Source organism: Scomber japonicus, chromosome 10, assembly GCF_027409825.1.
Source record: "Scomber japonicus isolate fScoJap1 chromosome 10, fScoJap1.pri, whole genome shotgun sequence".
Taxonomy (NCBI): domain Eukaryota; kingdom Metazoa; phylum Chordata; class Actinopteri; order Scombriformes; family Scombridae; genus Scomber; species Scomber japonicus.
Window position 1 is genome coordinate 30,876,712 of NC_070587.1, and position 25,738 is coordinate 30,902,449.

The 25,738-nt window shown below is 42.6% G+C and overlaps 1 protein-coding gene across 1 annotated transcript in view; it reads left to right on the plus strand.

Moving 5' to 3' along the window:
* prdm1a (PR domain containing 1a, with ZNF domain) overlaps positions 1-25,380 on the plus strand; it is an 88,139-nt gene extending 62,759 nt beyond the window's left edge. Inside the window, exons 4-9 of the mRNA XM_053327659.1 lie at positions 14,172-14,528; positions 17,348-17,467; positions 18,846-19,098; positions 23,007-24,073; positions 24,369-24,497; positions 24,612-25,380. Coding sequence (XP_053183634.1) covers positions 14,172-14,528; positions 17,348-17,467; positions 18,846-19,098; positions 23,007-24,073; positions 24,369-24,497; positions 24,612-25,202 — 2,517 coding nt within the window. The 3' untranslated portion in view covers positions 25,203-25,380. The remainder of the gene's footprint in view (positions 1-14,171; positions 14,529-17,347; positions 17,468-18,845; positions 19,099-23,006; positions 24,074-24,368; positions 24,498-24,611) is intronic.
* The last annotated feature ends 358 nt before the right edge of the window (positions 25,381-25,738 follow it).

Genomic DNA, 25,738 nt, shown 5'->3' on the forward strand with positions numbered 1-25,738 from the left:
AGGGTTCTTCAGCTTGTCTCAGCACTGACGCTCATTGTTGGCTGAAAGTGACGTACGCTGCAGTGAAATTGACTCACATGACTGGAGCTGCTCTGCTCTGTGTGCGCTGGGACTGAGAAATAAATAACAAATAAAAAGGACAAACAATGAGAAGTCGATGAGAGTTTATTAGCCACTTGCTCTTTTTTTTAAAAATTGTGTTTACGCCTGGTTGTTTATTGTATTCTTATAAACCAAGAATGTTTTGAACACTGTAGGATGTAATAAACGGACTGTCCCTAAATTTCCCAGACAAAAAGAGAAGTAAAGCTGCTAAAGTGAGAAGCGCTAATTCAGTCAACACACGTTTACTGAGTCACTTTTTACGTCACAGACTTCTGCTTGGAGAGTAGTTACATAACTCCTAGACACTAACATATATATGTTACCATAAAAGCATAACATCACGTAAAGCACCGCTCACCATGCTGGAAAAGCCAAGTGTTTTCTGCAAATATTTTCTCAGAGCAGCTAGCATCATCAGTGACAGAGGAGGACATTTCAGCGGCAGCACACATGTCAGTGCATCACGTATTGAACTGCAGCCGAGAGGTGATTAGCTATTAGCTTAGCTTAGTTTAGCATTAAGACTGAATGCAGGGGGGAAATGGCTAATCTGGCTTTCTCTAAAGTGACTTCAAGACTCAGTTCAGATGATTATAAGTGTCATTTTTAACTCCACTGCCTCCAGTCTGTATGCTAAACTAGACTAATTGGCTGCTGGTTGTTACATATTTAATATACAGACATGGGAGTGCTAGCAATTAGGGCTAAAATGTCGTTAGCTTAACTAGGGAGTGAAACTATTCCAATATCGATATATACTTGTATAATATATACATTAATATATTTTTGTGGTGATAAAGGCATTTAATGAAGATGTGTTTTACAGTTTAGGAATAAACCTCATTGTATTAACCCTTACATACTGTTAACCCTAACCAACGCTAACCCTGTAGAGACACCCTATACATATTTATTTAAAGGTGGACTTTTCACTTTTCTAAATGTGACACAGTATACAAATGGAAGTACAATGCATCATTTTTAAGTTCTTGTGCAGCTGATATACATTTTTCTGTATGCTTATGTACAAATTTGACCTGTGTTTATTTAAAAATAAAAAACCACCATTCAAACATGTTGCATGTCTATAACAAACAATTTAACACAAATTTACGTTAGCAACCAAACTACACAAACTACAACCAACTTTAACCCAGTTTTACACATTTCTTTAAAGGTGGACTTTTCTAAATCTGACCCACATTATACAAAAATTTAAATATAATGCACCATTTTTAAATTCTTGTGCAGCTGATACACGTTTTTCTGTATGCTAATGTACAAATTTAACCTGTGTATATTTTTTAGAGAGGACAGGCTGGACTTTTAGGTTTATCAGGTGAAAACACAAAATCTGATGTTTTCTTATATGAAATTGTTGCAGCTGAAACTCATTTTGATTTGGCCTGTCAACTCTGACCTTTATCTGGCGTTATAGTGTGATCCTTTACTAGTCTGAACCATACATGTAGCTGGCATGCTATTATTATTCATAGTTTGTTCTTGCAGGAATTAATTATTTTAAAGTTGTTGTTTTTTAAAAGTCATAATTGGACATTATTTGGGTGTGAGCAGAATGATTTTGATGTCAGCTCTGAACTGTGTGTGTGTGTGTGTGTGTGTGTTAGTCAGGCCTTTTAATGAGGAGTGTGTTTGGTTGCGTGCAGAGGACACTGTGATTAGCTGTAGACACTGAGGTGGGGGGAGGGGGCGGGCTGGGGGACGACTGTCTGGTTTGGGTACCCTTGGCCTTTCTGCTACAGCCATCTGTTGAGCGAGTGTCAAGATGAAGATATACCAACTTGTGTGTGTGTGCGCTCACACAGCAGGGGTGGATTGGCAAGATTAGGGGAGTTGGCTACCACACCCCTCCTCCTCCATCCTCCGCTGCACCTCTATGCCTTCTTTTTTCAGGACCTCGACCCTGACGCATGCCACGCGCTTGTGACTATCCCTCACACACACACACACACACACACACACAGAGAGAGAGAGAGAGAGAGAGAGAAGGGGATCATGGTTGGGTCTAACCTGCCTAATTCTCCCTAATGGCTTCTCTATTCAGGGATTAACTCCCTAAATCCACACACACATACACACACACAGAGGGTCCTCTATCCGCTGGCCAACAGTATAACCGTCATTTAGTGACACACACACACACACACACACACACACACACACACACACACACACACAAAGGAAATGGACAGTAGCTGATCTCTTCGCAGTGATTTGGTGAGGCATCAAATGGCCTGTGGGCTTCAATTAAAATGTTTGAGACTCAGGGAACGACTGGAGGGGAGAGGACGGGGGATAGAAGGAAAGGAGAGGAAGGAGGAGGAGGAGGAGGTGAGAAGGGAGAGAGAAGAAAGGAGAAAGGAAAGAAAAGAGTGTGCTTCTGCTTCCTTTTTACGGGCCTTTTCTCAGTTATCTGTGTTTTATTGACCTAGTCAGTTTCCCAAAATCCAAAGAATTCAGTGTTTTAAATCGTCTCTTCGGAGTTGTTAAATTTTTCGAATCAAACTCAGACTGAAATGAGAACACATGCCGGCCTTTTTCTGCTGAATCACCCAAAATATTCAAACTACTGCCGTTGGTTTATTTGAATCAGGGAGAGATGATGAACTTTGTTTGTTTTGAAGCTGATCTCGAGGGGCTCGACCGCAGCAGAAAAACCTTTCCTGTTTTTTAATGTGTTATCTAACCAGGTCGTCTCGCTGAGATCCAGATCTGTTATTCAAGAGAGACAAAAAAAAAAAAAAAAAAACACTGAGAGAAAAGGTCAGTGTCTTGTTCCATACATGACGTAAACTAATAGAAACACTGCAGCAACACTATCTTCTATTATGTTTATATGTATTACTACTTATTTAGTCTTTGCTAAATTTGTTTAGGAGGAAATGTAATTGCCGCCTGGTGTTGTGTTCACTGTTCAACATTATTTCCGGGTTCTGGAAATCCTTACACTGTGACCACATCCTGTGTCTCATGTGTTGTTTGGTTTTTGGCTACTGAAACACTTTAAATGTTAAATTAAAGCCCTTTGAGTAGTCTAAGCTCAACCATAAGAACTTGAATCATTATAGTTTAGTCAGTTTATTGATTAGACAGAAAAGCAATTACTGCCAGATTCTCAATTTTGTTGTTTTTCTTTGTTTTGATTTTAATTTGAAAATCTTGAGTTTGGACTCTTGATTCAAGGCTCTAGGAAAAAGTGACGATCAGTTATTTTGACATTTAACAAACCAAAACGATGATTTAAAAATGTAATCGGATAGAATAACTGGCAGTGTGTTTCCAGCTCTGTGTGGGAAATCTCTTTCCAACATGATAATTCCCACATTTGCAAAATCATGTCCATAACGTAACAGAACTTTTGGGATGAACTACGAGCCAGACCTCATCACCCAGTGTCAGTGTTGGATCTCACTAATGTTCACGTGGCTAAATGGGAGAAAATCCCTCCAGCTACAGTTTCCAACATCTGCTGGAAATCCTGAATGAGATGCATGTCATGTTTCTGTGTCCACTTACGTTTGGCCTCATGGTGAACAGAAACGTAACGCGCCTCTCCAAAGGAATGTGAAGTCAGTGCTAATCTCACCTGTAGCCCCCGAAACCTCATTCACCTATCCAATCCCCTTTCTCTAAGCACCCCCACTTCCTCCCCCAACTCTCCTTTCTCCTCTCTCACCTTCACTCCTCTCCTCCCTGTAGCTCCTATTTAGACTCTCTCTCTCTCTCTCTCTGACTCAGGGCCGATTCCAGCAGAACTTTGCGACCACAACTCCTTTGCAGAGTAGAAAGTTTATGCAAGAAGAAAGTGTGTGTTCATGTATATGTGTGTGTGTGTGTGTGTGTGTGTGTGTGTGTGTGTGTGTGTGAGTGAGTGTGTGTGATAGAGGCCCTCTGTTAAACTAACAGAGACCCAGGAGGTCCTTCGGCCCTCTTTTGTCTCTCCTCTGTGTCTCCTGCAGGCATGCATGCAGAGCCACTGCAGAAACAAAAAGTCACATTTCAATTTGACTTCAGAGCTGTTTGTGTACAGGAGGAGGAGAGGGGGGGGGGGGGTTAAAACTACCCTTACATATACCCCCCTTTGCCCCCCAGGTACCCCCTACCTTCCCCTCTTTACAAAGCAACAAGGAGATTTAATGTGATTTGAGTTTGATGGCATTATTCTGTTTTTTCTGTTAGTCGATCTGAAAATGTCCTGATTGATTTCACTTGTAACTATTTTGGATTTGGCATTTATTTGGGGGAAAAGTTACACAACTGCAAAAAAAAAAGTTTTCAGATGGTTATTCTTATAATATCGTGCTACTCAAGGAAAACTCCACCCTCCGCTCACTCCATCCAATCTTCTGAATATCAAACAGTCCCCCCCTGTGGGTATGAAAGGTGCATGTAAAAACTTTGTAGTCTGATTCCACATGGAGCACAGAGGCTTGTAGCTTGGATTCACTCCCATCTGGATGAAGTGACATCAAACTGTCCACATCCTCTCCTTTACTCTCCATGTTTTAGCCAGAATGTGGATAAAGACACTGCATTTCTACTGGCGGGGCTTCACAGAATCACATTAAACTTATGCATGTTGCCTATATATTGATTTTACGGCTATTAGAGATGTGGATTATCCTGCAAGAGTGTTTGATTTTAACATTTCAAGCCCCACAGAGGGGGTCAGTGTTTAATACTCAGTTCTGGAAAGAGTGAGAGAAGCTTTGAGACACGCCTGTAACGACGGGTCATCTAGTTTCCCCATCGTGAGCCGAGCCAGACGCTACAACAGTTTGATTTTATCGTAGCCACAAACAAAATGTGCTTCAAGTTAAAGTACCTTGGAGGCGAGTCTGAGACCAGATGAGTGAGAGTGCAACAGGAAACCAGAGGTGGGGAGTGACCCCTCGCATGTTTTTAGATCATTTCGGATCTTTCCAGCTGGAATGATCTCGTAGAGAAGAACATAGTGCTGGGCGGTATGACCAAAAATGTATATCACGGTATTTTTCAAAATAAAAGCGGCTTCACGGCATATGATGATTTTTTTTTTTTCATGCATAATCAGCTGTTCACAACATCGTCTACTGGTTGAGAGAGGAACTACTACTCTACTGCAGTAGATTGACTTAGGATGGACTATGTTACTGTCATGATGAGTGAATATTAGTAATATCAGAGCTGCCAGCATTCCCGTTTCTCCCGTATTTTAGACTTATCTCCCGCGGCTCTCCCATTTTGTCTTTTCTCCCGGGAATCTCCCGTAATTTACAGCCCCAACTTTGTTTGTTAATAATAATGAGAAGCGCACAATAACAAAAGTTTTATTTTGAAAGCTTAGACAGGAAGCCACCGGTGGGGAGTGACCCCTCACATGTTTTTAGACCATTTCAGATCTTTCCAGCTGGAATGATCTCGTAGAGAAGAACATAGTGCTGGGCGGTATGAACAAAACTGTATTTTTCAAAATAAAAGCAGCTTCACGGTATATGACGGTACTTTTTTTCATCAGCTGTTAATAATTTCGGATCTTTCCAGCTTAAATGATCTCGTAGAAGAAGAACATTGTTGTCTGAAATGAGTTGCATCATTTGTGTGAACTCATCGTAGGTTCAGAAACAGCTTCTTTTTTTTGGGATATGGTTTATAAAAGGGAACTCACAGCATGTTGGAGTCAAAACAAAACCAACCTCCCACACACATGTACTGAACATTTAACTGTAAGTACATCACACTACTGCTTCTCACGGTAAAGCTGAACAAAAAAGCGCTGACCTTTGAACTCTGTGAACCAAAACAAGGAGTCGAATACGTGATATACCTGCACGTCAAGCAGCTTAAACCCTTAAGAACAACATTGCTAGGTAATTGACGACAAATATGGACGCGGCCTTGAAGCATTGACCTACTTTTTACCTTTTTTTTTTCCGAAAACATTTTGGCCTTGTATTTATAAAAAGTTTATAATACAAGCTGGAGTTCCCCTCTTCACACCAAAACATCAAGAGGGCCCTTCGCCTCCGCAGGTGACTGAAAATAACTCCCTCTGTCTTTGTAGCAGCCGCCCACGATACGGTTTTATTCCTATTTGATTATCAGTGCAGCATTAATTATTTTCGATTTCGTGCAAAGCGTCCCAAAGAGTTCAGAGTTGTTGATCTTAGTCCAAAGCAACAAGATATATTTCATGTTTTCTGCATTCAGGGGAGGGGAAAAAAGTCCATTTCCAGTTCCTTAAAACACATTAAAACTCTTCAGGTATCAGAAAAACTTTTACGACTTTTTTTTTTTTTTTTAGACTTGGGTTGTTCATACGAGCTCTTTGCATGAAAACGGAAACCACGACCCCACTTGAAAGCAGCGTTACTTTCAAGCATTACGTTTTCCCCTGAAGCTACATGTTTATGCAAAATAGCTGCATATGACTCAGTAGGTGTGTGTGTGTGTGTGTGTGTGTGTGTGTGTAAAAAAGGAGACAACTCGATATTCTTCATCTTTCTCTCTCTCTCTCTCTCTGTCTGTCACACATTCTTTCACTACATCTCTTGCTTGTCTGTCTCTGGTTGTTTTGCAGAGGGAGGAATTGCTTGGTTTGAAAAGCATCAACATGTCCGACAGCTGTGGGACAGATCTGCAGCTGTGTGTGTGTGTGTGTGCGTGTACATATGTGTGTGTGTGTGTGTCGGGGTCGTCCGTTGGCAGGAAGCAGTAGGCAGCGAGTGATGTGGTCAGACCCTCTGTCACCAAAGAGAGAGAGAGAGAGGGAGAGAGGGAGGGAGGTCCTGTCTCTCTCTCCCTCTCCCTCTCTCTCTCTCTCCCTCTCCCTCTCTCTCTCTCTCTCTCTCTCTCTCTCCCTCTTCTTCTCCTCTTCTTCCTGTTGCTTGTTTTCTTTTCCTGATCATCGTTCTTCATTAGAGAAGGAAAAGAACACAAACAGACAGACTCATTTGGCTTTCTGAAGGCTGATACTGATGATTGTCGGAGCGGTGCTGAAATCACGTGCATTCACGCTTTCTTTGATTTTTTTTTATTATTATTTATAGATGTTGAATACAATGAATCATAGGGATAACACGTTAAAAAAGTGAGAACACTTGTTTCCAACATTGAGGACAAAACAATAAACCACAAACATCCAGACAACCTTCACATAAAAACATCAGACATCTACAATTCTTACATCCTAAAAGCTTCTCACAAATAAAAAAAAACATAATTCCTGTCATTATATTTTTACATTCTCATTATCTCCCACTGTATATGTGTTACCTCTCTCTTATTATATATTATATTATTATTATTATCTAACCGGTCATCTTACACCAGAGATGGGCCTAAACCTTAAAACCACTCTGGACTCTGATAGTTTGATGCTAATTGGCTGTAAAGTTGCCATAGTAACCTTCTGGAGCTACACTGGCTACAGGCCCAACCTTCTTGAATTCATTACCTCCATCATGAGCTCTGGGAGGTAAATTTAGTAAATAATGAGCAATGTTATTTTGCATAATCTACATTTTTATACCTTTAGTAATAGAAATGTTACTTTAATCAATGTCAATCTGCCTCATTCTGTAATACAGGAAGTTAAGTTTCTCAGCACTGAATTCCCCCCCGAGAGTGAGAACAAGTTTCTTTCAGTTTGACACAGATCTTTCACCACCAACCAAAAAGAGGCAGAAAATGACTTAATATACAACGTTTCTCTCCCAGAACCTGATGTAATCTTTTGTGTTTCTTGGCTCTAGTGTTTTAGTGTTAAAAGTCCACAGTGTAGTGTGAAGCTGTAAAATTGTTTCATTCATTAAAATTTTCATATTTTTTTCTTGCTGAATCTGCCTGAAACCTGGAAGAAACTCATTCATTAGCACTATTAAATCCAGCCAATGAATAACAATAAACTCAAGGATTAACTACATTTCTATTGGCAGCTATAGCTAGCCAGCTATTTATCACTTTTACAACCTCAACAATCAATATGGAATCAATCCAGCTCATGTACTTCATCTCAAGCTCGACTAATCTGATACCTAATTAAACCACAAATCAGCTCCAGATGTCAGTTTGTTGTTAGTTTATTTCTTATTTCTTTTTCTTGTTTTATTGTTTGCAGTTATTTGTACATTTAATTGTTAATGTCTTATTTTGAAACACATATGGATTCATTTTCTGTTGCTCGTTTACGCCCAAAAAATGTATTCTTTTGAGTTCAGATTTCCATTCTTGTGCAGTTTATGCGTCTGATATAAATATAGATAACAAAAAAATGCGAGAAAAAGAAGAAAAGGCGCAGAGAAGAACGAGGAGAACGAGAAAGCCTGATTTATTTTGTAGGCGAGGCATCAAGAGGGGAAAAAAACAGGGAGAGAAAAAGTGATGGAAAAAGTGGAGAGAGAGAGAGAGAGAGAGGTCAGCGTGGAAAATTATTTTTGTAAATACAACAAGGTAATCAAAGGCAAGGAGGGGAGAGGAGGGGGGGGGAGTGAGTAGGAGGTAAATTGAGGGAGGCGGGGGGAGGGTGGGGGGGCAATTAGATGGGAATTTCCAGTGTTAGTGAGCGAGTGACCTTTTGTTATAACAGAAAAAGAGAGAGAGAGAGAGCTGTGAGTTTTGCTGCATGTGTCTATTGAATGTTTGCTTCTTTTTCTTCTTTTTTTACAAACATACTGATGCAAGGCATGATGGGAAGGGGACATATAGGAGAAAATGAGGGACAATATGAAGTAATTTGCAGATTTTACAAGATTTTCAACATGGTACAAGTGTGATTTGAATGGCATCACATTGTCTGCAGCAACTAAAGGTTCAATACACACAAAAACATCTTAACATCACTGTAATACATTTATCACTCATCTTAAGCACCAAAACTGTGTGAATGAGACAATTTTAAAGGTCTTATAATGTCAGATCAGCCCCCCCCCCCCAAAAAAAGTAAAAGAATTAATCATTTCCTGTCATCTCATCACTGTTCATAGTCTGCACAACGACAATCATCAGACAAGACCTCATCATCTTCTTGCTTATATTTGCAGCTTTTAGTCATTTTACACACTGCACATAAATAAACAGGGATTTAAAAAAAGAGTCAAAATATCTTCAAATCTCATAAAACAGCAGAATTATATAATAATAATTAATTATGGAGTTGATTAGAGTCAGTGAGATGAGGAGGTGATCGCCCCTCGTTGGACTTTAATCGTCATTATTTGGGTTTTTTTTGCCTTTACTGGACAGTTGGAGGCAAAGAGGCTGACAGGAAATAAAGAGAGAGAGAAAAGAGTCTGATATGATGAATTAAAACTTAAATGGCGTCAAATTGTGAAAAAATGCAGGTTTTAAACTGCAAGAGGTCTTATTTCTCTGTATTATTAAACTTAAACTGAGGCTCTTTAGTGTCTGAATGAAGCTGTGAGTAACATTAATACAGCGGTCGTCACTTTAATAGCAACCCAGCGAGAGAGAGAGAGAGAGAGAGAGAGAGAGAGAGAGAGAGATGGACAATAACACAGTCTCACTTTGAAATATAGATTTTTTTAATTTTAACATATTTTATTATTTGCTTTTTTAAAAGTCAAAATCAGAATGTATCAAGCTTTGTTTCCGTGGTTACTCTCCAATTATGGGCCAGTTTGAACCTCGCAGTCACGTCTTCCTCCATCTATCATAACTAAAGATCCACATTTATACCATCACATTTCCTCTTAATTATTAATATCATGAAAAAAGTTTTAATTTCTTATCTTTTTTTTTTCATTGTGTCCTAATTTTTTTCTTTTCTATTCACTGTAAATTTAACACTCAATGCATAAGATTGGGATTTAAATTAGAAACTGGAATAAAGTGTTTGAGGAGAGAGAGAGAGAGAGAGAGAGAGAGAGAGAGAGAGAGAGAGAGAGAGTAAAAAAGAGAGAGAGACAAAGAGAGAAAGGAGAAAAGAGAGGGAGAAACAGAGAGAGCAATAACACTGTAGTGGAGAAAGAGAGAGAGAGAGTGTAGAAATCCCTTAACGAAAGCAAGGGCAGACCAGATCTGCCCCCTAGAGGCAAAGACTGTGTGTGTGTGTGTGTGTGTGTGTGTGCGCATTTTCCTGGGGAAGAGAGTGGGACATCCTGTGATAGTGACTCAACACATCCCCCCCCTCAACACACACACACACACACACACACATGTTGTTTACTCCTTTGAAGCTGCTAACAGACATTTCCCAGGCACACACAGATACACACACACACACACACACACACACACACACACAAACACTCATCATAATGACTGAAAAAAACTTTATTTTTACACAGAAAAAGTTGTGTTTTCAGTGTGTGTGTGTGTGTGTGTGTGTGTGTGTGTGTGTGTGTGTGTGTGTGCAGCTCATGGCCTCAGGTGAAAGCGCCTGCTGGCTGCTTCCTCGCAAACAAAAGTCTGTGTGTGTGTGTGTGTGTCTCTGTGTGTGTGTGTGTGTGTGTGTGAGGGGGGAGTGTTATGGGGAGGAGCCAGGAGGAGGGGCTAGGAGGAGGGGGGCGTAGCCTGAAGGAGAGAGACACAGAGCTCTCTCCAACATAGAAAGAGACCGTTTCACTTTGTCAGACAGACAGAGGATCTCTGGACATTGACTGGATCACACACACATACACACACAGAGACACACACACACACATTCATACCAGTGTGGAGTATCAGCGCTCGGAGAGGGACGGACAGAGGGGGGAGAACTGCACCTGTCCCACACACACAGTCTATCTCACACACATATACAGAGAGAGGCTCTAATCAGTCGTCCCTATGTGTGGATGGGACCAAAGTTACACGGTGAGTCACGGTCATACGCTCACTTCTTTACTTTTTATATTTAAAGAGAGAAAACTTCTTTAAAAGGACTTTATTGCAGCTTTTTAAATCAGATTTTTAACACTTTTTTTGTTGTTTTTTAAATTATTTTTACTTTTCTTTGATTTAAAATGTCTGGATTGACTTTTAAGGCAACTTTTAAGATGCTTTTTTTTTTTGGTCTTTTGAATGTAAATTTATTTATTTTGAAGTTGAAGAAAAGTCAGATTTTTGGGGTTTTATTGGTGCTCGTGTCTTGACGGGACGTTTAAAGAAGCTCGGAGTTAAGATTGGGGCTCACTTGTGTTCTGGATTGAGGAGACTTTCTTTTATTGTCTTTTATTTTGAAATAATATGAGTTGCTGCAGGTGTTGTTTTATTTTGTTTTTGCACTTTTTGTGGATTAAGTTAACTTTTTTTTTCTTAGTTTGCTCAGTTTTGGATTTAAAGCTTTTTTTCTCTGCAGATTTTTAACAATTTGTTAATGAAAACTGTCGTGAACATGAATTGCTTTAGGTCAGTGAAGTATCCTCATATATATCACTTAGACCTTTTCTCTACTTAGACTTTTGCTCTCTCTCTCTACATATATATGTATATATATATGTAGAAGTGAGACCCATAAAAAAAGCGTGTGATTTCCTATACCTGCTTTCCCCTGATTGATAGTGCAACAGCTCACTTGGTTGCATCTTGACTTGACTTCTGAAATTGTACCTTCGTTTGAAATTCCTGTGACTGCGTGCAGACTCAGCTTTTATATTTTCAGTTGGCCTTAAATGTGCAAGAGGTGAATTGGTTCTTGGTTCTTGGTTTCACTATTAGTTTTCGATGTTGCAGCTGTTATGCAAAATTAGTCTTGAGGTTCTGCTGAGAGTTGAAATATTGAGAAGCTTTTATATACTCAAGTTGTTGTTGTTATGTGCTTCATTTAAATGTCAAATAGAGTAGAAACTGTTGTTCTGCTTGTTTGCTTTCTGTGGTAAAAAGAAAGAAAGAAAGAAAGGAGACTCAGCTGCTATCAGAGAGATTTTTTTTTTTCTCTCACTGGAAATTTCAAAGTTTTACAATTCAAATAAAGGATTTAGCGGTTTTGTGGGATTTGAATGTAATTTCAGTGTTTTGCTTTTGCTCCAGTCTGGTGGAGGGATTTTTATATGATGATAAAGTCAAGATTCAGACTTGAGTTTAAAGCGAAATTAATTTTTATATTTTTAATACGTTTAAACGCTTTTTTTTTTTTGCATGTTTAGAAGAAAAAGTGCAAAATATGAGAGAGGATGATGATGAGGATGAATTCAGCGGTTTTCTTCAGCTTGTGATGCCTGAAAGCGATCTTCACCTAAGAAATGTCAGCTTTTTTTTCTATATATATATTTTTTTAAATCACTCAGAGACAGTTTGAGTTCATCTGTTCATGTCTTTGTGTCAGTTCTTCTTGCTTCTGTTTGGAGGAAGAAAAAAGAAAAAGCCGTTAGCTGTGACTGGAGCCAGTTGGATGTGAAATAATTTTCTTTCTTGTGGCTGCAGAAGAATTTAGAGAGCCGAGTGTGGTGACTGAAGATCTGCTGCTTTCCGCTTGTCTGCGTGGGACGAGCAGCATGTTTGTCCCTGTGTGGATATCTAGCTCTGTGTGTGTGTGTGTGTGTGTGTGTGTGTGGGATTGTCTTGGGTGGGATCACGTTTGAAGTTTTGTTTGCGCTGCTGTGGCCCCCCAAATGGAAAAGTTTTGGCGCTCCCTTCCTCAATCCCCCCCCCCCCTCCTCCTCCTCCTCCTCCTTCTTCTTCTCCTTCTTCTCCTTCTCCTTCTCCTCGTCCTTTTACCAACACACACACACACACACACACTCAGGCGCGAGCTGGGAGTCGGGATGATTTGCCGGTTCCGCTGCAGTGCCACTCTGCTTCCAATTTTAGCTTCATTCAGACACAGACAGCGTTTCCTTCCTCCTTTCCTTTCCTTCAAACCCGAGGGAGGAGAGACGAGGGAGGAGTGAGGAGGGAGATACGGAGAAGTAGTTGAGTTTAGATTCAAATAAGGCGCCAAATTGTTGAGCAAATTCAAAAAATTTCTACCAGCAAACTGATTCGTCTTAGTTGCACTTTCATTGTTTACTGTATGAAAATGAGTCAGCTGTTAAGTTAATTTGCTTCAGAGAGAGAGCGAGAGAGAGAGAGAGAGAGAGAGAGAGAGAGAGAGAAGTGGAGAAAGGGAAAGGAAGGTTAAAAATAGCAAACTCACTTTTTTATTAATATAATAATAATCTCAGTTTAGCATTTAGCTGATTTGCTGATTGAAATACTTTAAACTCATGAATGTAATCTAACTGTTATGATGGTAATTTTTCATAAAAGGATTATATAATAGTGAAGCGAGCATCTTTTTTTTTTATATCATGAGACACAAACTGTTGAGTTACTCAATCAGTTCCTCTTCATTCCTCTTTGATCACTGCGCTCTTATCTCCGCCTGACTCATTTTCATTTCATTTCATCTCACCTCACCTTGTGGTTTTTTTAAATAACAAATCAATCAGTTTGATGCATTTCAGAGCCAAGAAAACACCAACAGATACTCGTAGTCAAGGTTTGTCTGATGGAGCTGAAATCTGAAATCATACCAGTAAATACTATTAAAGAGTAAATAATTTTTATAGTAAAGGAAGGAGGGGGTGGAGGGGGGATATTTTGGTCCAATAATAGCCGTATTATATTCTTATCATATTAAAGTGAGCAGATGATTAGTGGAGTAAATGAATGAATGAATGCAGCTTTTATTCCATGATTGGTTCCCAAATTAGCTAGTTAGTTGACAAGAGCAGTTTCCTGTCTGCGCCTAAGTGTGTGTGCGTGTATGTGTGTGTGTGTGTGTGTGTGACAGCAATATTAGTCAGCTCCCCCCCCCCACTGAGTCACCACACATGATAATCACAGCTCTTCCTATCCTCATCTCGCCTTTTTTTTTCTTACATTTTTGTTATCTTTTTTTCCCACTTAGTCCGCCACGCCTCTGTCTGCTTACATCTTCCTTTCTTTCTTTCTTTTTCCCTTCCTTCCTTCCTGCACTTTCTCCTTTCCCTTACACTCTATTTATGTGCACTTCTTTGCTCTCTCTCCTTTCCTGTATCCTCTGTTCATCATGAGTGGAAAAAAGGAGATTAAAAGTGGAATCATCCCCCTTTTTTTGTCTCCCTCTCTCTCTCTCTCTCCCTCTCTCTCTTTTTCTCGACCAGGCGACCTCTCATAGCTCGGCCATGTTGACCAGTGAGGGGGCGCACACCATGGAGCAGGACGACACACAACATGGAGTGAAAATGGCCTCCGCCGCCACCATCGCCACGACGACAGCCGGTGCCAGCTCGGACGGAGCGGAGACGATGACAGACACGGACGTAGATATGGAGATGGAGGAGGCGGACATGACGCGATGGACAGAGGAAGACTTTGAGGAGAAGTGCACGTACATTGTCAAAGACACACCGTGGGAGGCGGGGCCAGACAGTGACGCCATGGCAACAACGACAACAACCAGAGCAGAGGCGTCTTTGCCCAGAAACCTGGCGTTCAAGCACCCAGCTGAGAGCAAAGAGGTCAGACTCTCTCACACACACACACACACACACACACACACACACACACACACACACACACAGAGACACACACACACAGACATAGTGGCAGACATTCAAACTTTCTCTCCAGAGAAAACCATCTGTACACACACACACACACATGAGTCAGGCGTGGGTCATGTAATGAAGATGGGGTCGTGTCTCGTTGTAAGAGACACACACACACACACACACACACACACACACACACACACACACAAACACACACATTACAGGCAGGAATCCGTGTGTGAAAAAATGCCTGAAGCAAGATTCACTCACACACACACACACACACCTACACACACACACACACACACTGTAACTGAAGTGTGCTGTGTGTTTAAACTGCATCTTCATCAGCGCGCAACCGTCCATAAAGACTCGTTCTGTACCTAAGAAAACAACGATGGCTTGATCCCGTGTGTGTGTGTGTGTGTCTGTGTGTGTCTTACATACATCTATAAACTAGCTGCAGTACCTGATCTTGCTGGCAGGGGGAGCTGTTCAGCATCCCAACCAACACAAGCTGAGCTGCTGAGTGACATTTTAGGTATAATGACACCTCATATGTACAAACCCCAAAGTGGTTTTTATTTGATTCAGAGTGTCTTGAAACTCCTAAATGTTTACATCAGCCTCTGAAATTACTGGTGATGATAAATAAATGGAGTCATATTACGTATACGTATATAGTTTGGTCAGTTTTAGCAACCTTTGTGACCGTTTGACAAAACCTCAAAGAGTGAGGTGTTGGTCATTGATTGAACTGGAGGTGAAAAAGTCAAATTTTATTGTCAAAGTGTCAAAGTTTGAAACTGAGGTTGGATAACAGAATATATAGATCTGTGATGCACTCAACCTAACTGACCCTTATATTGTGGCGTTGTGGATGTTAAAAATAAAAAAAATGAAAAAATAAAAGGGTGTTTAGCTTCTGAAAATTGCCTTTAGGGGGGCAATTTTCATTTTTATTACTCAATATGAATATCTTAGGAGTGATCTGCTCCAAAAACAGATTCAGTCAACTCAAGAGCAAAAAGCTTTAAAAGTGATAATTTGCTTTACATTGAAGCTTTAAAGTCTCTTCTTAAAGGCTAAAACTCCTGCATGCTGTGTTTTGTTAGACAGATTGAATCTTTTTTTTTTTTTTTAAAGGGGGGGGGGGGGGGGGTTGGGTGGAAGTGCATGAATGCAGGTTAAAAGGTCAAAACTTTTCTGACACCTTGTGAGGTTTTCGTTATAGATTTTCTCATCAGGGAAGCTTATCAACAGGAAACTGTGGAAAGAACCAGAGCGGCAGAGAGAAGTGTGTTTTGTTTACGAGCAGATAAACGCTATCAGCTAATATTTATCTGCTCTGAGAGAGAGAGAGAGAGAGAGAGAGAGAGGAAGAAGGGAAAGGCTGAGGATGGGAGTTTGTAGCTCTGATCAAAAGAAGATTGAGGGTTTTTTTTGGGTTTAAAGGAGACGGGAGAGAGAGAGAGAGAGAGAGAGAGAGAGAGAGAGCATTGTAACAGCCTGTTAATAAGTAAGAAAAACCTCCTGTTGCACACTAATGTCTGGTCTTATGGAGGGAAAAGGGGAAAGGGGGATTTCCCATGTCACCGGGGAACAAGGGGGTTTGGGAAAGATGTCTGTTTGCGTGGGTTATGCATGAAGAAAATGTGTGTGTGTGTGTGTGTGTGTGTGTGTGTGTGTGTGTATCTCCACCATCCACGGCTGGAGCCTGATGTCTAGTCGCCCCCATAATCCCTCGCTTTTTCTCTTCCTCCTCTTCTACTCCTTATTCTTCTTCCTCCTCCTACTCCTCCCATTTTTTTTTGTCCTTTAATCAAATCAGACGAGAAACAGCAAAAAAAAAAGAGAGAAAAAAAAAAGAAGTGAAACAAAAGAATTTTTTTTTTTTCTTTTGAGTATCTGGATGTTTTCCCCCCTGAAGCGTCTGAAGTGGCAGCGGTTTTGGTTTGATGTGGCGGTGAATTGAACTGTGACGAGAGAGAGAGAGAAAGAGAGAGAGAAAGAGATTTGAATGAACAGACCTTTTCATATTTTTCCTCTTTTCGCTCACGCACACTCGCTCTTTTTAATGAACTGACGCGTGAAGACGATTCATCAATCATCTTCCCCGCTGACAGGTGCTTGATCGTGTGTGTCTCTGTTTATGTTCACAATAAGACTTAATAAGACTTAATGATACAGATCACTGAAGGATGTGCACAACGGAATGAAAACAAACGGCAACGGCAAGCCTGCTGGTTAAAAATAAAAATAAAGGGCGTTATCGCTAAAAATCTTGATGCACTTGAACGTTAAACTCTTGCATCATAACGAGGTCAAATTGGACGTTTAAAGTCACTAAAAGCGGGTAAATAAACTGAATTTTTGCAGGGATATCACACCGATGATGTCATACTTTACATTATTTAAACATTATTTTTATTAATGAGGGAGTTTAAATAATAAAAGGTGACATACAGGAAGAGGGGGGGGAGTAGTGAGTAGTAATAGAGAGCTAGAAGGATGTAAAAAAACACATCAAAAGAAGAAGGAAATGAGCTTTTCACACACTCAAGACGTCGCACACAAACCCGTGAACATGCTCTTATTGTCTTAACACCACATGATTACTTGTCGAGACACAAAAAATTTAGAGAGAGCAAAAGATATAATAAAAACTTCCACACACACACACACACACACATATACACACATCATCACGCACTTCAAAAGCCGGCATCAATCTTTTGTCTAACCTGTGTTTTTTTGTGTGTGTGTGTGTGTGTGTGTCTGCGCAGGTGGTCGGCGTGTGCAGCAGGGAATACATCCCCAAGGGAACTCGCTTCGGTCCCCTGGTGGGCGAGATCTACACAGCCGACAGCGTCCCCAAGGATGCCAACCGGAAGTACTTTTGGAGAGTAAGTGACCACACACGGAAAACGCACAAAAATAAACACGCACACACACACTTCCTCAGAAGCCGGAGAGACCCCTTCCTGTGATGTCACGCACGTCTGAAGTCGCTCAGTGGAACAGGAAACTGGGCTCGCTGTTTTTCTCTCTCTGTGTGTGTGTGTGTGTGTGTGTATGTGTGTGTGTTTGAGTTTGAGTGTGGGTGTGTGTGTGTGAGTGTGTGTGTGAGAAAGAGAGAAATGGGGATATGATGTCACCTTCACACAAATAACATGTCATACTTTGGTTCCTGTAAGTCCACACACACTTACACACACACACCCACACACACACACACACACGAGACGCATACATACCGTTCAACTGAATACACTCGATAAGTAACCGTAACTGACAGTGAGAGTACACACGCTCACAAACCACTTACCTGACCACCTGTGTGTGTGTGTGTGTGTGTGTGTGTGTGTGTGTGTGTGTGTGACTGCCATTAAAAGAGAGAGACTCACTATGCGTCTTAACCACAAACACACAAAATCAAATAGGTGTTCCATTCATACTCATATCTCACTTTCTCATGCACGGACGCACACACACACACCGGGCCGAGAGAGCGAGATAGAGAGAGAGAGTGAAAGAAAGAGAGAGAGAGAGAGAAAGAGAGAGAGAGAGATAGAGAGGGGGAGGAGAGGTAGAAAAATGAGTTGGTTCTTCCTTTCTCTTTTCAATATAAAAAGAGGATCTCCTCCTCCTCGACGCTCTTGTCTGTTTCTGTCTGTTCGTCCGTCAGCAGGAGATGAAGCTGAAGAGAGAGACATGGTGAGGAATGAAAGGATGAGAGGATGGAGAGAGAGAGAGAGAGAGAGTTTTGACGTTTTAGTATTTTACATTTTAAACAAGCTGTATTTCCTCTCTGCTTGGTACAGTTTCTTATTTATTTGGTAAAATTGTGTTTTAAAGGACTAATTACATTTTTTTTAAAACATAGTTATATATCAGTCATTTATCATTACGGCTGTGTATGAGGTATTTAATCAATTAGTTTATCACTTTATTACCAAATTTGTATTATTAAGATGAATTAATTAATTAAGATGAATTACTTTTGTCCTTATGTAGTTGCTGATTCACTTAAACTGTTCAATTAGTGACTCAACAAAGTGATTAAATATATTAAAAAGCTGTGAATAAAGAAAAAATCATAATATTTTCTAAATTTTAGACCAACTGAATTAATTTAATCGTGTAAAAAATTGAATCATGTCCTTTTTTTGAGAGTAAGAAAGAAAAAAAACTGAACTCAGATTAAAAATAGCAAATGACTTTTCTTGATTAAAAAAAAAACCTAAATTAACTCCTCTTGTCTTCCCTCTTCCCTCGCTCCAGATCTACGAGGACAGAGAGTTCCACCACTTCGTCGACGGCCTGGATGAGACCCGCTCTAACTGGATGCGGTACGTGAACCCTGCCCACTCGGAGGCAGAGCAGAACCTGGCCGCTTGTCAGAATGGCATGGAGATTTACTTCTACACGGTGAAGCCCGTCCCAGCCGGCGCCGAGCTGCTCGTGTGGTACTGTCACGACTTCGCCCGACGCCTCCACTACCCGCCGTCCGGAGAGCTGATGATGCAGAAACTCAGTAAGTCCTCTTAATAAAATCTTAATGATGAAAATCTAAGTGAGGACAGAAATATGAAATTGTCTTTTTTTTTATTATTATGTATTTATATTATATCAGTTTTCTGGCTTTAAAGGTCATTACACAAGCTTTTATGTTTACCTCTCTTTTTATTAATTATTATTTGAGCTGCTAACTTTAAAAAAAAAAAAAACTTAAGGTAATGTAGGTGTGTCCATGTGTCTTGAGTGTGTCCTGTCGCCGCTCTTAAAGCCTCTAAAAGCCTTCCTCTCTGAACGTTAGCCTGTCATTATCTCACACACACACACACACACACACACACACACACACACACATGCACACACACACTCATACGTACACAATACTATACAAACTTACAACCTTTCATCTCTGTCAGTGCCATCGTTGAATTTGTGTGTGTGTTTATGTGTGTGTGTGTGTGTGTGTGTGTCAGTGACAGTGTAATTACACAGACAGGGGGCGGGAGGGGGGCGAGGGGGGGTATGGCCCCTAATGCCACAGTCTTACACACTTAAAGACCCGCTTTTAACATGAAAGCTCGCACATACACACTCACACACAGCCTTTCTGAGACTTCAATAAAAAAAGAGCCAGAGACAGAGAGAGATTTGCATGACTGCGTATGTCTTCCTTCCTTGACCTTTTTTTTATGAGGAGAAACACAAACACAGGAAAAAAGTGTTATTACTCTTACTAAACTAACTGCTAATATCCAAACCCCCCCAAAAAACTCTAAATCTCTAAATATAACTAAAAGACACAAATTTGGACTTCACACATCATCCGATCATGACACTGCAGACTAACGGCGCTTATCCGCTTTTAGCCCGAGCTGATCAAAGAGAGAGTGAGCTAAGAGGGAAACAAAGAGAAAGAGAGAGAGAGAGAGAGAGAGTGGGAGCTCAGGGGTTTCCAGCTTTGACTGGAGGCTAATAGGCAGTGTTACAGTGGCAGCAGAGGAACTAGACCCAGCCCGGGCGGCTCCACTGCCCAGGGAGAAATGCGCATGACCTGGGGGCGATGGAGGCCAGAGGAAGCCTCCCTCCCTCCTCCCTTCTCTTAAGCTTGTGTGTTTGTGCATACAGTATATGTGTTGTCTTTAATTAGCTTCCTCTTGTCACTGAGCCCCCACAGGCTCCTGTTGACCTGCCAGTGACTTTAATAATGATGCTTACCTGCAACAGGAGCAGGAACATTCACCTGCACTCGGCTATAGAGCATTTTTTGAGAGTTTTTTTAAGATTTGATCCTTTTCTTTTTCGGTGTGCTGAGTGTACGTTTCTAAAATGAGTACGACTTTTGACTGTTGGTGTGGTCCACGGGAGTTTGAAGCATTGAAAACGAAGCCAGAAATAATCTCATCGGCTGACTAAAACCAAGAAAACCACAATGTTTCTGACTAACTAACGTTAAACCGAAACTGACTTAAAAGGGCAAAAGGTAAAGGAAGAGGAAGCTACTCTTAAGTATCCTGGTGGTTTATGCTGCTGACTGAAAAAATGCAAGTCAGTTATTGAAGCGAGCTGTGTTAGAATAGAAAGCACATTCATAAAATATAAAACATGCACAAATACCACTAAGTTTTTGTCGGTTATGACCATGGCAACAGATACAACTTGATATTGTCAATTACTGACTATTACTTTGACTTTACTTCCATCTTTTAATCCAATTTGGCTTCTTTTTTTTGCGTGTTTTGGCTCATGTTCACCCACTCATCAGATCATCGCCTGCTCCATTTTTAGAAGAAGTGAAAAAGAAGAGTCAGATTATTTAATTAATAAAAATCCAACTAGAGAAGATGATGCAACTCACTCAAGCATACTGACTTCGGGACTTCTGGTTTTTGCTCTTTAGCTCTTCTTTCGAAGCTGTTGAAGGGTTTCCAGCGCAGTCATAGCAAAACCAGACGTGTGTGTTGACATCTGTGTGCGTGTGTGTGTGTGAGTGCGTGTGTGTGTGTGTGTGCGTGAGCATAATGACTGAGCGTGCACCGTTGTCTCACTCCCTCACTTTCTCCTCTCTCTTCTTCTTTCTTTCTTTCTCTCTCTCTCTCTCTCTTGCTCTTTTTTTGGTCGCTGTCGTTTAGCATTCTTCAAGTGTTAGCACTTGAAAGCACCTGTCAGCCATGTGTGTGTGTGCGTGTGTGCTTGTGTGTGTGTGTGTGTGTGTGTGTGTGTGTGTGTGTGTGTGTGTGCGTGTGTGTTGTGTTCAAAGACCCTGCCGACAAAAACACTCTCTCTTCTAACACTCACACACACACACAAAATCATAAGTGGGACATGCCAACAGAGTCACATCCACTCTTTTCATCTCAAACAGATGCTAGCTCACACATACTGTGCATGGGTGTGTGTGTGTGTGTCTGTGTGTGTGTGTGTGTCGGCCATTTGCCTGATATATTTGGCACTTGAAAGGAACAGAACAAGTTGGAGGAGGGAGTGCTGGAGGTAGAGTTGCACCCCCCCCCCCTCCCTTTCCACCTCCTCTGTTGACTACTTGAACTTCCTGGCAGAAGGGCCGTGCTGACAGATTGATATCTCCAAGATGGCTGCCCTGTTTGTTTTCTGGAAGAGGGAAAGAGGGAGGAGTAAGAGGAGGAGGAGGAAGGAGGAAGGCTAACTGATAACCCCAGTGTTTACTCACTGCCACTATACTACTGATGCAAGGGTCACCGACTATGTGTGTGTGCGTGTGTGTGTGCGTGTGTGTGTGTGAGGGGTTGAATTAGGGAGGAGGGGAGAGAAGGGGGAGTCAAGAAAATTTCACGAGTGCTGGTGCTCAGGATTAACTTTGACAACCTCCATCTTTCTCACACACACTCACTTACTCTCATACACACACACACACACACACGCACGCTCCCCTCTGGGCGACCTCATGGTAAAAAGTTGACTGGGCAGTAAATGAGCTTATAGATAATAGACGGCGGCGTTTTAAGGGTCCGACTTCAGCCATTTAACAGCCGAGATGTGCTGCGAGCTGACACGCCAGAGCTTTTAGAGTCTGCGTGTGTGAGCTCTCGTCCTAATCCGCTCTTTCATCATGCGGAGGAGACAGTAGATGTTAGTGACTGAAGAGGAAGCTCCGTGATTTAACCTTTGACCTGGAAACAACAGAGAATACTCAGGAAAATCAGGGGAGTAGAAGACCTTGATCAAAAGTGTGTGTGGGTGTGTGTGTGTTCTCCAAAAGTGGGAGAGTCAACAAATCAGACAGAGGCCTCTGTCTGCAGGCGCCTCTGTGTGTGTACCTTGTCACAAGGTCTGTGTGTGCATGTGTGTGTGTGCGTGTGTGTGTGTGTGTGGAGGGCAGGTGGAGGCCAAGCTTTTTCGGAAAGTATCTTTATATCTTTAGCAGGAAACCTTCCATCAGCCCTGTCTGTCTGCCATCATTTTGATTTTATCTTGATTTTATAGACACACACACACAGAGAGAGATAGCACACACACACACACACACACACACACACACACACACAGAGACACACATACACACAAAACACAGTGCCCAAAGGCAGCTTTCACGCCTCACTTCCTGTCTTTTGCCCCCGTTCTCGCCCTTCGCGCTCGTTCATCAAATCTGTCACCTTAATTGGCCCACAGAGTTACTAATGGTGTTCCTTTACCCTGCGACACACACACACACACACACACACACACACGGACACACACACACAAGGTTTATATCTGCTGTTAGTTTCAGTTTTAAAGGAATCTTTGAAAGTATTTATGTCGTGAAACAGAAGCCATGATTACTATTTTAAATGCCACTAATTGGAATAATTAGTTAATGAGCCCCTCGGGGAACGAGCAGGACCACACCTAGCTCAGGTGAACTCTCTCTGACCCTTCTCTCTCTCTCTTTCTCTCTCTTTGTTTCTATAGAGCAGTCTCTCCTGGAGGTCAAGCAGCAGCAGGTGAGCAGTGAGGAGCGTGTGGTGGAAGCCTCCAGTCCGTCCCCCATCTCGGTGACCCCCACCCCACCCAAGAGGGAACACAGCGTCCTCTCAATCCTGCGCGGCACCAACAGCACCTCTTCCTCCTCCTCCAAGCGGGAGCCGAGCCGGCCGCTTCCCACCCGCCCCCGCTGCGCCGACAGCCCCGAGCGCCCATTGTACCCCCGCGCCATCTACCCGGCTCTCAGGACCCACCCTCACGCCCCCGAAGACTTCCTCAGCCACAAGCCTGGCCAGCTCGGTTACCCTCGTTCCCCTGGCAACCAGTCCTCGGCTACACCAAGCCCGTCGGCGAGGAGCAGCCCAGACAGCAGCCCTCAAGGAAGCCCCTCTGGACCGGTGCCGTCCCCTGCATCTTTCTACCCCACTGGACTGAGTCCCTACCCCGGTTACTCCCCGCCTTCTGCACCCCTCTCATCACCCTTCTACCCTCCAGGAGCCCCTTACCCGCGTTACCTCCTGCCCCATCATTACCCTCTGCCCGGCGGTAGCGTCCTCCCCAGGATGTACCCCCTCTACAGCAACCTCCTGCCCCATCACATGCCCCTCCTGCCCGCCGACACGGCCGGGTTGCGGTTCCTGATGTCAGACCCTCACCACCCGTCCTCCGTCTCCGCTCACAGAGACTTCCTCTTTCCCGGGCCCACCAGTGCCTTCTCAGCGGCCACCTCTCTGAAGGACAAAGCCGGGCCTCACCACCCTTATCCCGGGCTTCCTCACCCACACGGATCGGCCCACGCCCCCTCCAGCGGATCCCCGACAGCAGGAACGGCGCCTCCTAGCGAGCGCATACCCACCAAGCCTACCTCAGCAATGCTGGGCAACACCGGCGAGCATCACTCCGACGAGGAGGCCATCAACTTGTCCAAGGTGAAGCGAGGCGTGGGCTCAGCCGGCTACAAGGCGCTGCCCTACCCGCTGAAGAAGCAGAACGGCAAAATCAAGTACGAGTGCAACGTGTGCAGCAAGACCTTTGGACAGCTGTCAAACCTGAAGGTGAGGCTCCAGACACCAACGTTGTTGTTCCGTGTTTGGCTTTTCAGCAACATGTCTGCTTTGTCTGATTTATAGCACTATTTATCATTCCATTCTTTTGTAGTGTGAGGATAGCTATGTAATTAGTAGGCCGCAGAGCAGGTTTACTGCACTTTAAAGAGCAAGGAGTGTCACAAAAGGCCTTTACACAGAAAAAAAAAACAACTGGCGATTGGCTCCACCTTCTGTTCTCCTATCAAGATAATCGAATGAATGAATCTGAATACATCTAATCAGACTTCTCCTCTGTTTGCAGGTTCATCTTCGTGTCCACAGTGGAGAGAGACCTTTCAAATGTCAGACTTGTAATAAAGGCTTCACCCAACTGGCTCACCTGCAGAAACACTACCTGGTCCACACTGGGGAGAAGCCACATGAATGCCAGGTGAGACTAAAGTTAGAAGATGTTTTAGTTCCTAAACAGATTAATTAAACCCAGATTTGAGGGTTAGTCGGCGCAAACTGCTAACATCATTTCTTTCATCGCTTCTCCTCTCAGGTTTGTCACAAGCGCTTCAGCAGCACCAGCAACCTCAAGACTCACCTGCGCCTCCACTCAGGGGAGAAACCCTACCACTGCAAACTCTGCCCGGCCAAGTTCACCCAGTTCGTCCACCTAAAATTGCACAAGCGGCTGCACTCCCGCGAGCGTCCACACAAATGCGCCCATTGCCACCGCCACTACATCCACCTGTGCAGCCTCCGACTTCACCTGAAGGGCTACTGCCTGGCGGCCAACTCCGGCCCCAGCACCTCGGCCGCCATGGAGGAGATGCAGCGGGCCAACGAGGAGATCGAGCGCTTCGACGTCAGCGAGCACGCCGAGCAGCTGGAGCAGCTGCAGGGAGGCGTGGAGGTGGAGGCCATGTTGGAGAAGCAGGTCTTGGGGATGCTGTGGAGGGAGGCTGACCTCGAGCCGTCCCACTATCACTCCCGTCACAAGAGCAGCGCCAGCGAGCTTCTGTCGGTGGGTTACGGCGTCTACGAGTCCCCGAATGAGACGTCGGTCATCAAGATGCGACGCAGCAGCCCCATTACGCCACTTCCTGCCAACGTCACTGTCAAGCAGGAGTCAGAGGATCACGCTTAAGTTACTTTTGAACCCCCAAAGAACAAAAAAGTCAGACTGCATGACTACAAGGCGGACTGGGTTGCCAGGAGCAACAGCTGTAAATAAATAATTCTCTACCTGGTCGTCATCAGGAGTGACATCATGACCACACCAGGTTTTTAACCTATCAGGGACTCGCGTACTCAGGGCTACAAGAGACACTGTCCCATGACTACTTAGCGGTATACTTATAGACAATCATCTACCCAGGACTTACCTTCAGTGTAATTAATATAATGCTATTATCATTATTGTTGTTGTATTATTTGGTCTTTATTTTCAAATGTCCTTTTTGTTTTTTTGTTTTTTTGATCAGTTAGTTGTTATATAACCTCCTTAATTTATTATACTTTTTATTTGTTGTCTTTAAAAGCAATAAGTGGAAGGGATGGTTACACTGACGGGGTGAAATCAATGTTTTTGTTCATATTTTGTTTTTTTTTGTTTTTTTTTCTCTGTGGCCATTTCTGTGTAGATAGTCACTCTCTCTATGCCTGTATCCGTCCTGTGACCTC